General features: G+C 39.6%; 1 protein-coding gene across 11 annotated transcripts in view; it reads right to left on the minus strand.

Moving 5' to 3' along the window:
• Positions 1 to 13,016, minus strand: part of SSBP2 (single stranded DNA binding protein 2) — a 195,374-nt gene that overhangs the window by 48,619 nt on the left and 133,739 nt on the right. For 6 of the 11 annotated variants that reach the window (XR_014787644.1, XM_084833578.1, XM_084833572.1 and 3 more), the window contains 5 exons: positions 11,314 to 11,373; positions 10,377 to 10,443; positions 8,910 to 8,980; positions 5,942 to 6,009; positions 352 to 400 (listed from right to left, as the gene is read on the minus strand). Coding sequence is in view for 9 of the 11 variants with exons in the window: in XM_084833578.1 (XP_084689704.1) it covers positions 352 to 400; positions 5,942 to 6,009; positions 8,910 to 8,980; positions 10,377 to 10,443; positions 11,314 to 11,373 (315 nt within the window). In the remaining 2 variants the exon portion in view is untranslated. Of the gene's footprint in view, positions 1 to 351; positions 401 to 5,941; positions 6,034 to 8,909; positions 8,981 to 10,376; positions 10,444 to 11,313; positions 11,374 to 13,016 lie in introns of all 11 variants that reach the window. The other 5 variants (XR_014787643.1, XM_084833571.1, XM_084833573.1 and 2 more) reach the window with 1 other exon arrangement.

Consider the following 13,016-nt stretch of genomic DNA (forward strand, 5'->3'; position numbering starts at 1 on the left):
TCACCATCTAGTGGAAGGCCAAGTCAGAGGAAGGCAAATGGACCCAGGTGGTGCGAGGGAGAGAGAAATCAAGACCTAGGGGCAACCTCTGAAAAGGTCCTCTGATGTGAAACCACCCACATCACTTCAGAGGGCAGGGGAACACAAACAGTATTCTTGAACCAGATGGTGTCCATGCTGATAAAGTTATAAAGTGAGCAATGCATGATGAGCTTTCATTTGTTTTTGTTTATTTTAAAGGTACGTAACAATAACCACTTAGAGATGTTATTCTGTTAAGCGGTATAAAAATATTACTACTAGTACTACTACTACTAGGACAACATTCAGTACATTTTGATATATACTCACAGAATTGGCATTTGTAGGGTTTGGCCAAGGTCTACCACCTCCTGGACCCCTAAAACATAAATAATCACATGAATAATATAAATGATCATAGTTCTGGCTTTTGACTCAATATGCTATTTAATATTCAAAGTTAGTTGCTCTCCTGTGTAAATTGAAAACAGTACGCTCTTTAACATATGTATTTTATTGTAAAATTAGAGATGAAACCCGTAATTAATAAGCAAATATTTTAAATATTACAGATATGATAAAAAATAATCACAACTATATAACATAAAAGCTTAATTCAGAGGCCAGTAACATAGTCTAAGATCAAACAGATTTGCCTGAAAATATAATACAGAGACACTTTATGTAATCTAATAATTGTTGTGAACTGCCCAGAGAGCTTTGGCTATTGGATGGGATAGAAGCATAATAAATAAATAAAATTCAGACAAGATAAAGAAATTAACTGGGGTGGAAAAAAATGCTGTACCACATTCAGAACTTCTTGCTGGATTTCTTCATATGACATTGTAAAGTTCCAGTATGCAATGAATGGTTCCCAACTGTCTAGTGGTTTTATAGCCATCTAATGTTAAACCATTCCGCATTTGTTTGTAGTATGTCAATTTATATATTAGCACCCTCTGCCATATCTTCCTTGGCCATTTCTGAATTGTTGCAAGTTCTTGGTGTTTCCAGTAGCTATCAGTAACTACACAAGCTGCAAGTAACCTATCAATTACAATGTTAGAACCTTGTTTCCTTTGCTATGACCTCTTTAACTTTTCCCAGTAATATAAGAAACAGGTCTAAATAAGATTCATGATCAATTATCTCTTGAATTCCTTCTACAATTTATCCCCAGAAATGTACACTTACATAGAAGTACCAAATATATTTTAAATCTCCTCATCTTTACCACGCTGCCATTATTTTGCCTTCCATTGTTATACAGTTTTTGTATCCTTGTTGGTGTGTAGTATCATTGGTACAATAATTTCTTAACAATCTCCTTTGATTCCACATCTATTGAGGTTCTAGGTCCCTCAATGCAAATTAGTTTCCACAATTACTATGTTGTTGAAACTCTCCCCCCTCCCATTTCTTTTTATTGTTATATAACAGAATCTCCATAAGAATTTGGTATATTTTAGAGCTAAGATCTTTTTGAGAAAGTTTCTTCAAATTTTGTAGTTGCCCTAAATATATCAACTCTCCAGTGCAGACCATTCTTATTTGTAAGTGCTGGAAAAGGGGAGGATTAAATCTTCTCTGGGTGAGAGAACAGTACATCCTCAGTTTATAAATGGTAAAAAAGGAGAGAGAAAAAATAAACATATTTAAACATACGAGTGGCAGAGTAGCAGCAAAATATTAGTACAGCAGCTCAACTGAAGCATGTCTGAAGTCTTTTGGGTGTTGATCTCTCACTGCACCTGATGAAATACTCCTATCCATGAAAACTCATACCACAGGCTTGTTAGTCTTTAACGTGCCACAAGAGTCTAACATTTCACTGATGTATTCTGTCTGTCATACATATCTCCCTCTCAGCATCATGTGTTGATGAAATGAAAAACATAGGCAAGCAAGTTATCTCAGTTATTAGGCAGTAACTGTTGAACTTGGTGACTATGTAATTCAATGAGCCTGTTCACACATCATGATGGCTCCCTGTGGTTTAACTGACCCATGGGGGCTGTTGCATCATGCTGGGCGTCTGTGGGCGCCATGTTTGCATGGTGCCCATGGGTGCCTGGCTTGCCGTGGCTTATTGTGTCATGCAAAGCCAGGCAGCAGGGGTTGTTTGAGGGTTAGACAACCTTCAAATAACCCTAAAATGAACCCTAAAACAAGCTAAAGTATGATGGCCCCCCGCAGGTAAATTAAGCCATAGTGAGCAGTTGTGTCTTGTGAAACAGGGCAGCTTCTTCAAGTGGTCCCCCACACAGCGATACCAGGTTAGGTGAGAAATCTTTTAATAAGCAATATCAACTCCAAGAGCTATGAAAGAAACATTTTTCTCAATCTAAGGCAAATTAAGCTGCATATTGGATGAGACAAGACTCTGACCTGGTTTGCACATAATGAGAATCCAGCTGTATGCCCCGGCCATGGGCTGCTAAGGTTTGGAGGTGCCGAGATCCAGGTTTGTTTACAAGGAGCCTTTATTGAGTACCTATAGCATGCAGGCATATCCAATGGTTGGATCAGACAGCTTCTCTGAACCCACAGCCAGAGCCAAGGGGTACAATGGATTTTATACCATACACGTTAGCAGTGAGGCAGCATGACAGAAGCAAGCATTAATTAGCGTTCATCTGCAACTTTCCCAGCATAGACTAACAGTGCTTGTTCAGAAGGAAAACAATCAGAACTTTCCCAGCACAGCCACCTGTGACTCGGCATAAACATAGCCTCACTTCTCGGGCACATCCTAGGCCCTGATAATATACTAGCCTTCGTTAGCATGGAATGTGCTGAGGCCGTGCTATCGACCTTTGACTCATCTCACATGCTCAGAGGCCCACTAGCAAGGAAATTGCACTTATAATGAACCTAAGCCAAGCATTATGGATCTCTAGGGCCCTCTAAAACTACAGGTGACTTGGTTACACTCCTGGGGCCATTACACCCCCATTCCCAGGGGGGCTTCTCACTGCAGTGGCAGCCGCCATTTTGAATATTCTCGCCATGGTGGGGGCATGCCATAGTTTGTTATTATGTATGAACCCACAAGGGTGGGTTGTTGGGATGGTTGACAAGCCATCCAGAACCCATGGGCTGTTTAAGGGTTGTGGTGGCTTGTTAACCACCCCAACAACCTACCCTCAGCATGTTCGCATGTAACAACAAGCTCAAATATTCAAAATGGCAGCTGCTGCCACAACGAAAACCCCCACAGGGAAATTCACACATGGTGGCTTCTCGTTACATGTGAAGCCTCTGCCTTCTCTCTCTCTCTCTCTTTTTAAGCCACCAGCAACTCTGGTGGCAAACCCTACTTTACTCTGGAGAGGCAGTGTCCTCTCATTTAGATAATGACCGATTAAAATAAGGAGGTAGAGGGGAAAAAGGAAATGCACAAATTAGGAGAGAAATGGCCTAACACTTCTCTACCTCAACCTATCCCTGGTGCTGAGATGCAGACTTTACAGAAATGACAACTGTGCTCCACAATCCTGATAGGAAGACGTCAGAAGTTCAGGGAGCACCACACTCCCACTCTCAGTTTCTGAGGGGCTAGGGAGGGAAATAAATGTGAAAACCATTAGAAGGCTGTGCTAATCACCACGTACTTTTTGGCATTATGGAGGGCCTCTAAATTAGAATCAACATGTAGGATACTTCCAGATGAGACTTTTAACATGCAATCACCTTGCCTCATTCATGAAATTTTACTGGGAGCACAGACAAAGTCATCCACTTGTAATTCTACAGTGTTTTCCCACCACTTGTCTTTTTTCTTAACGTAGAAAATGCATTAAGGAAGACAAGAGAGAACTGCTGCATAATGCCTTCTGACTGTTAGTGCTAGGAGCCTTCTGTCTAGAAGCACCATTACTCAAACTTCCCTGAGGGGATGGGGGGACCTTTGAAGTTAGACAAAATTATCCTCACCACATATCCTCACTATTAAAGAAGGTCCTTGAGAGTCACCCGCACACTCGGGGGGAGCACATGAAAACAGATCTAGTACAAAGTCTGTGATCTACGGTCAAAACCCTGCTTTGGAGCAAGCCATATCAAATGTGCCTACACACTGCAGGCAGCACTATCCATTGGGTTAATTCTGCCCTGGCTTCTTGCAATGGCATTGTTTCTTTCTGTACACCTTCCTTTGGATAATCTATATAGGAGAAGTCATTTCCACAGTGTATGTACAGATGCATCAGACATCATTTGCCTGATGTCCCTATATATACCTAGGGACATCAGGCAAACAGTCCAGGTATAAAGGATCACATTTGCCCTGCCCAGATTCTGTTGCAAACCTCCATTACATCCAAGGATGGAGACCACATGATACAGGCCATATGATAGCAGGCACTAAGCGTGGGAGATTTTGCAGAAACCAGAAGGTCACTGCATGTCCCCATATACCCTCCCTTCTAGGCATGAAAGCTTTGCATATTTTCATTACAGAAACAAAATTTAACCTGGTTTGCAAATTCAGCCTCTGTTCCCTTTGATACTGACTGACCTACTGCAAAGACAGGCTTCAAGAAAAATATAGCGGTCTCTTGGATTGTACAGAAGCCAGTAGTATCTAACCATACCAGAACTACAAATGAGTGATTCCCCAAAATGAGTATCACTCCCTGGGGTCTTTCTACACTCTACATGTACCATTTAGGCAGGGGAAATCAGCAGCAGAAGTCCCTTCCCCTCCTTGCGTGGGGGGTGGGGGTGTAGGCAACCTGGTGCCTCCAGATGTTTTAGACTACAACTCCCATTATCCCTGACCACTGGCTATGGTGACTAGGTTGCCTCGTGCTGCAGGATCCATCCACTGGAACAAATGCCTTCTGTGCACAGAAGGCGCCCTTCTGTTCATAAAATGGAAAGTCAGGATCCAACCCAATGTGTTTAACATTTACATGTACAGTACAGGTCTAGCTGATACCTACCATTAAGAGATACAGGACTGTGCTGTAGTGGAAGAGTGGTGGAGTACTTTATATTTCAAACAGAGTCATGTATAAATATTGGCATTCAAATATCATGCCTTGTAAAAGCAAAAACACCAGTGATTATATCATCTAAACAGGCCACAAACAAAGAAAATCCACTTAACACAATTACATTACTATTCTAAAAAAAAAAAGGTAAAGGTGTCCCCAACCAGTCGTGTCCGACTCTAGGGTGTGGTGCTCATCTCCATTTCTAAGCCGAAGAGCCAGCGCTGTCCGAAGACGCTTCCGTGGTCATGTGGCCGGCATGACTGAACACCGAGGTGCACGGAACGCTGTTACCTTTCCCGCTGAAGCGGTACCTATTTATCTACTTGCAATTGCTTTCGAACTGCTAGGTTGGCAGAAGCTGGGACTTAAGACAGGAGCTCACTCCGTCACGCAGCACTTGGGTCTCGAACTGCTGTCCTGCCGACCTTCCGGTCTGCAGTTCAGCGTCTTAAGACCACCATAAAACCAATGGGAAGAGAAAGTACGACATATGAAAACCAAGTTATTCCCACTTGCAAAAAAACACCTGAGCTTTTTTGGTTTGCTTTGCTAGATGTGGAATGAGGTCTAAATATATTAAATACTACAACATTAGTAATGAAAACTGAATTCCAATACAACATACAGCAGGAAAACAAGATTAATATCTACAAAATATTTATATCTTGGCTTGTAAGAAAGTTTCCAGGTAAGGCTTCATCTGATGCCAGATGACCAGCAAACTCATGTTGGTATTCTAATACTTTTGTCACTATTGCGATACATTAGCCAATTAATCAAAGTGTGTGTGCACACCTGTGTGTGTGTGTGCACAAATGTGTGCATACATACACATGCACAGACAACACTGCCATTAGATTTGGTTGAAAACAATATATCCTTGCCGTAAAAATTTAGTAATGTATTATTTTACTTACATGTTCATTCCAGGCATTCCAGGGCCACCTAAAGCATTCAGTGGGGGTCTCATTGCACCTCCATAGTTCTGCAATGATAACCAAGGGTCAGACTACCACAAAACAAAAAAACAAAACCAAAGAGGAGGGGGGAAAGAAAGGACAGCATGTTAATGACTTCCCTACACATCTGCTGATTGGATAGGCCAGTGGCATTTATTTTCAGGATTTTAGTTGCTTGACTTTAAGAACAATTTCTACACTATCCTCGATTTAAAAAAAAACAAAACTATTTAGCATTTCCTAATAGTCTTATTATCTTAACAATGGAATTACAGTAAGCACATTTACAAATGCTAATTGATTCATGAAGATTGTAACATTTATGGTAGCTAACACAATTGTCAGTAAGGGACAGATTTAATAGCCTTTTCATGAAAGCTGACTAAATACTCTAAAAATATTTTAAGGAATTCAGATAGAATAGTATTTAAAGTCAGCTGTCTTCATTAATGTTAGATTTTAGTAAGTTTAGAGTTAGAAGCACGTCCTTATACAAAATAAAATGACTGTTATGTGTACTTAATAAGCAATCTGCAGCAATGAGCAGGAAAATTACTTAGAAGACAGGAAATGTACGGAAATGCCTATGATGAGCAAAATGCCATGTCCTATTCTTAACCAAAATGTGTGTTCGGCCTAGCTGTTAGGTTGTCACATACAGCAATAGAAGGTGGAAATTGTACTATTTATCTGAGAAACTGAAATAAGCTACAATCTTACACCTGTCTGTATATAATTGTAACATGACCATTCCACATGTATTTTTGACTATAAGCATGTTACTAATCAAATACTATGATTTATTTTTCAATAAGCTCAACCTGTTCTGAGAAGTGAAGGCAGGCAAATCTATGAGTGCTTGAAAGTGGGCATTACTGTCTATTTTGCAAGTATAACCATTATAAAACTTTGATTGTAACAAATTTGAAACGAACACTGCAAATAGACTTCCCAGAAGAGTCTATTCAAGAAAGCCACATTCTGGCATATATGCTCCAGTAGTGACACACGAGCAATTAATGTGGTCTTGAGACTCTGACTGGGTTCGCACAATCACCGCAGCCCACTGTGGGTCATTTAAGCGATGGTGAGTTGCAGTACCCGCAGGCAACAATTTGCCAATTCAAGCCCCCAAACCACAGCTTCTCATCTCAGCCTAACCCAGTGAGGGTAGCTTGTTAAAAAAAGGTAAAAAGGTAAAGGTGTCCCCAACCAGTCGTGTCCGACTCTAGGGTGCAGTGCTCATCCCCGTTTCTAAGCCGAAGAGCCAGCGCTGTCCGAAGACGCTTCCGTGGTCATGTGGCAGGTATGACTGAACACCGAAGTGCACGGAACGCTGATACCTTTCCCGCCGAGGCGGTACCTACTTGCAATTTCTTGCTTTCGAACTGCTAGGTTGGCAGAAGCTTGTTAAAGTGGTTAGCAAACCACTGCAGGCCATGGGTTCTGGGTGGCTTCTTAGCTACACCAACAAGCCACCCTCACCTGGTTCAGATGACAAAAGAAGCTGTGCCCGGCAATGGTAATTATGTAAATTGGGCTGGCATGCAACCAGCATGCGCAGGATGGTTAACAAGCCACCGTGGCTTATTAAGCACCCTTGATCCATGCGAACTGGCCTGTCATACAACACTGAAATCTTCCAGAAATATATATAAATACCAATCATAACATATATAAAATCAGTTCCTTTTAAAAGTTTCAATATCAGCTTGAAATTAATCCCCATCAACAATGCCCACTAAAAGTCCACTGCACTATAATGGTAGATTGTAATAACAGACTTTACATAAAACTGTTTAAACTTGTATTCTAATGAACTGTAATTAACTTTTTTTAACAATTTAAGAGGCATTTTAGAGTGCTATTCACTTAGCAGTGCTGCTAAGCAGTCCCTAGGGTTGTTTGCATGACACAACATGAGCAGCTGCCATCTTGAATGTTGGCAGTGTGTCATGCCAACATTCGTGTCATGCAAACCCAGTGTTTGCAACCCTTGCATAACTCACCGTCTGTTTTGTTGTTTAAGCCATGATCTGTTTTGTTGTTTATGCCTTGCATAACCCATGCTCGCCAGGTTTGCATGACATGACAACCCCCGAGTGGGGGTTGGATATGCAACCCATGGTGTGTCATCCGAACCCCATGGGGCTTTCAATGGGGCTTCCTCAAGCATCCAACACAAGCTCATTTGAAATTAAGGTTGTTTAGCAGCAAATACTTACTACATGACAACAAAGAGTCGAAACATGGCAACTTTCCTAGCAAAAATGGTTATAATCTCAACATTAAACTTCCAGTTCATAAGAGAACATTCTATCCATTGACCATTTTCTAATGCCATTAAGGAGTTCCCTTTTATTATTATTACTTTAGATAAGCTGAAGTAAAATAAATGCTACATTTTAACCAGATTTCATGTTTTTTTAAAACTACTTTCTACAAAGAGAGAGCAGTAGGTGAATATGGACATATTAATAAATAGAACTCCCTTACTAATGCACTACTACAGTTTGCCCCAGACATCTTGTACTCAGAAATACCCCGCTTCTATATATGGTGGTTCATTTACTTATCATGGAATTAATAGATAAATGGAACATCCATGTACATAAACAGTATTATTTCTAAGTACAAGATACTGATAACAGAGACTCTCATCCTCATCATGCCCTGTTTGTAAGCTTCCGGAGGAATCTTACTGGCCACTGTTGAAAACAAATACTGGACTAGATGGATCTCAGTCTAATCAAGCAAGGGGTGGTTCCAGGGATATGGCATGGATATTTTGGGCTACGTCATGCTTTTAAACATAGCAACTACAAGTAGTGGCATAGTTGTAGTATGACTATAAATTCCAATCTACTTATGAAGAAAGGGAATTATGATAAAATTGACCATGTAAACTGTCACACAAACAATATACCTGAGGTCCTAGTGGGACCATTCCTCTAGGAGGAGTCATTCTCTGCATTGGCCCACCCATATTTGGATGTCCTGAAAAACAGATGAAATAATATTTTAGGCTACAAGTTTAATTTAATCTATCAGATTTATTGATTGTAATGTTTTTATAATCATAATAACATTTATAATCAGATAGCAGATCCACTCTCCCGAATTGTTAATTATTTTTAATGCAAATATTTACAAAAAAAAAATGTGTAGCAGGCACCATAGAGAAGCTATTCTTTCTTCTCGCATATAGAAAGGGGAATGCCTCTTCTAAGATGGTACCGAACACAACACTTGCATGCATTATCTAAAAAGAAAGAATCCGTTTTCTTCAGAATGTTAGTTTAATTCATATGTGAATTTAAATGAACGGAATCTGCTTACATGAGGAGTGGTATACAACTGCTGTAAGTCAGTCAGTCAGTAAATAAATGGTGATACCATTTACCCCGAGCAACCTGTTTATTGTTTACAATAAACAGGTCATAAAATGTACTCCGCTTTGTTTTTATTTAGATAAAAAAGCAGCTTTGTTAAGCACTTCTTGGGGGAAATAATGGAGCTGCATAGTGTTAATTCAATCAAAGAAAACTCATAAAATTAATTTACCATGATTTCTTTAACTTAGTGACAGTGCTAAATAACATACAACTATAGGTTATTAATTAATTAATTAATTAATTACATTTATATCCTGCCTTTTTTCCTCTTTGAGGAACCCAAGGTGGCATACATAATCCTCCTCCTCTCCATTTTAACCTCACAACAACAACCCTGTGAGGTAGGTTGGTCTGAGAGTCTGTGACTGGCCCAAAGGCACCCAGTGAGCTTCCATGGCTGAGTGGGGACTAGAATCCAGATCTCCTGGCTCCCAGTCCAACACTCTAGCCACTTCACCACACTGGCTCTTGAAGAATATATTATTATTTGAAGAATATATTATTATTCTTCAAAGCATTTATAGGAAAACACCTAATAAATCTCAGCAGCTGTTGAACACAACACCAGATACTGGACAGGTTACAATGATTCCCAAGATGACCCCCAAGCAATAGCAATTTATTAAAAAGGAAAATGCAGTAAAGTAGGTAAGCATCAAGGGCTTTCAGATAAAAAAAAATCTAATACCCATCAACTCTGACAAGGTAACGTTCTCATGAGTCAATTAATACAGCAAAACAAAACTATCAGAACTTAAGATTTAGGCATAGTAGCTGTCTCTTTTGCACTGAGAGATGATTAAGTAAAATGTTTTTTCCTATTTATCCTATGCCCATGAAATAGGCATAGAAAAGCGACAGGAAAATCCCACCTACTGCATCACAATGGTGTCCATTTTTTGCCCATCATTTCAGCTGCTGAATACACTGACAAGTGAGAGCATTGTGATGAAAAATATCTGAATCAACATGTTGTATTTATCAATAATACACTTTACCTTGTTGCCGTGTTGGATCCATTCCACTAGGCAATAATGGCTGACTTCCTGGGACACCTCCAAGTGCCTATAAACAAAAAACATCAACAGAAAAAAAATGTAATTGTATTTTAACAGATAGGGATGTTTCTTAAAAATGCAATCTGTTTTCACATAAAAGACAATGACTTCCTATTCAAAATATGGCTAGTCTTTTGATTAACTTTGACCAACCAACTATTTGCTGTAGGTTTGTTTTGTTTTTTAAAGAAAAGAATGAGGCAATCCTGGATCAGAATGCTGCAAAAGTCCCATTGATTTCAGTGAGAAATTAGTACAATTGCTACGTGAACTAAGCACATGTATTCAACCATGTTAATTTTGTTCACGTTTTAAAATAATATATAATGCAAGCAATGCAATATGAGTCTTATGTAATTAAAGAATATTTTCAGTTTTTAACTAGCCCTGAGAAGTGCTTTATAAACCTGCTGTATGACAAAAGCAAAAAAAAAAAAAAAAAACCAAACCAAAAAGAGGCAGGGAACTTTTTATGACTTGTCTGTAGTAAACAGGTTACTGGGATGCGAGGGTGAGGGGAGGTCCAGTAGATTCTTAAAAACCTAGTTTATGTAGAATTTTTTAGGCAACAGCTGACTTTAGCAATGCCTAGGAAGACTCGTGTCACATTAAACCAGTTAGTTTCTTCACTACCACAGAACTATTTTTGGCTGCTACAGACTAATAAAGTACAAGAGATGAAAACCTTGAGACTCTTGACCTTATATAGATGGCACTATATGAAATATGTTGGTGTGATGGGTCCCCAAAACAATAAAGTTTGATGTTAAGACAAATATCTGGATACGGTTTGTACTATGTATAAATTACTGTGGTTATAATGAAAGTTTAGCTTAAGTGTTTTCTTGCTCCTTGCATTTAATAAAAGTATTGTTACCTGATTGGGTATCCTTAAAGGTGGCCTTGGGCCTCCTGGGTATCGGGGGGACATGAAAGGCTAAAAAAAGAGATAATTGCATTAAGAACATGAGTAGAAGCATTTTTAATTAAATTAAAGTAAGACTTTGATGCTAGCCCACACTTAAAGTAACAACAGTAAGCTGTTTGAACTGTGACAAATATTACTATACTTACTTCCTAACTGAAAAAGATACATTCATCGATGGTTGTAATCTGGAGCTGGAGGCATTCCAGGGCCACCAGTCACCTCCACTTCTTTCTTCAGAAAAGCAAGAACCCCAGCCCAGCTCTTGGAGAGTTGAAGTGAAAATAGCTCCTGGCTAACATCAGAACTGATAGAATTGCCACGTTTGGACATCACATTAAAGCCAGGAATCCTGGCTCAATAAACCATCATGTGAAGCAGCAGCATCCTAGGCCACCATGTGGAAGGGCAGTTACACTCATAGGTATCAGGGATGATTTTGCAATTAGAGCTACAACATATGCACAATCCCTTTATATGTTTTCTGTAAACACGCTTCTAGCCCATGTGACTGTAAGCACGGCTGAGGATAGGGCCAAGTCAGGTTTACCATATATAAAAGAACAGTGTCTAAGCTTTTAAGTCAGATCAGAAGCTTTCCAAAGCTTGTCCACATAAACATAGGAACTGTACCGTTCCTTTGCTCCCAAGACTCAGGAGCTTCCATGAGCTTGTTCAGAGACTGCTCTGTTCCCCAGAGCCTTAAACATCAGGCTTTGGGAGCTTTTGCACAGCTCTCTTTGAACTATGACTCATGTCTAGTACATGGACAAGAAGCAGGGAAAGACTTTCAATTTCCATGAAATTTGCATGGCCCTTCAAAAAAGGTTCTCCCTCAAATATGCACATTTTGACATAAAAACTGAATTCACAAAAATTTGCCTCTGCTCATTGCTATAGCAATTCCTTGCACCTTTGTAAGGTGATCTTCCATTGTGAATCTAGTAATTATATCTGCATCTTTGAGTTGTGTAATGACGGGGATTCATACCATCACGGCAACACAATTTGTATATTATTCTCCAGAGCTTTAAAGAATGAACAAAGAAGTGTTTACCTGACTATGCACATAAAACAAGAGAACTAAAATAAATATTACTGCCTATGAGTTAAAAACTCCAATATATTGACTGTGCAAAACGAAACGAAATACATAACACAATATACATATTATATCACATTATAAAGAATTGAGCTTTGTAACCGAGTCACTGATGCAACCAACATCCAACCCCCAGATTCTAACTTTTTTCAATCTTTGTTAGTACAGCGGACCTTAGCTGCCAGATAAGTAGCGCCCAGAAGTTTTTTCAGGGTATGTTCAGTCAACCTAGTAATATGCTAAAACCAGTTCTTTAAATTGCTCATCTTTAAGTTTATAGGGAGTGAGCTGTATTTTCTGAATGGGTCTAATGTTCCTTATAACAACCATTTTTCAGGCTACCTCCCTCCTATACTTACCCACTCTACATGCCCCGGCCAAGTGAAGTGAGGCAGGTGGCCAATGAGGAGAGGGCAAATAGCCTCCCTGGAGAGGCCACCTGGTGCCTTCTTCATGGTCTTTTCAGCACCAGCTGAAGACCTTATTCATCCAGGCGTATTAAGCAACTTGGTTAAAAAAAATAAACACAAAAATTGGGGTCTCATTTGAGTAA

Source organism: Heloderma suspectum, chromosome 2 (genome assembly GCF_057233095.1).
Source record: "Heloderma suspectum isolate Gila_16-S chromosome 2, 16-S_ref, whole genome shotgun sequence".
Taxonomy (NCBI): Eukaryota; Metazoa; Chordata; class Lepidosauria; order Squamata; family Helodermatidae; genus Heloderma; species Heloderma suspectum.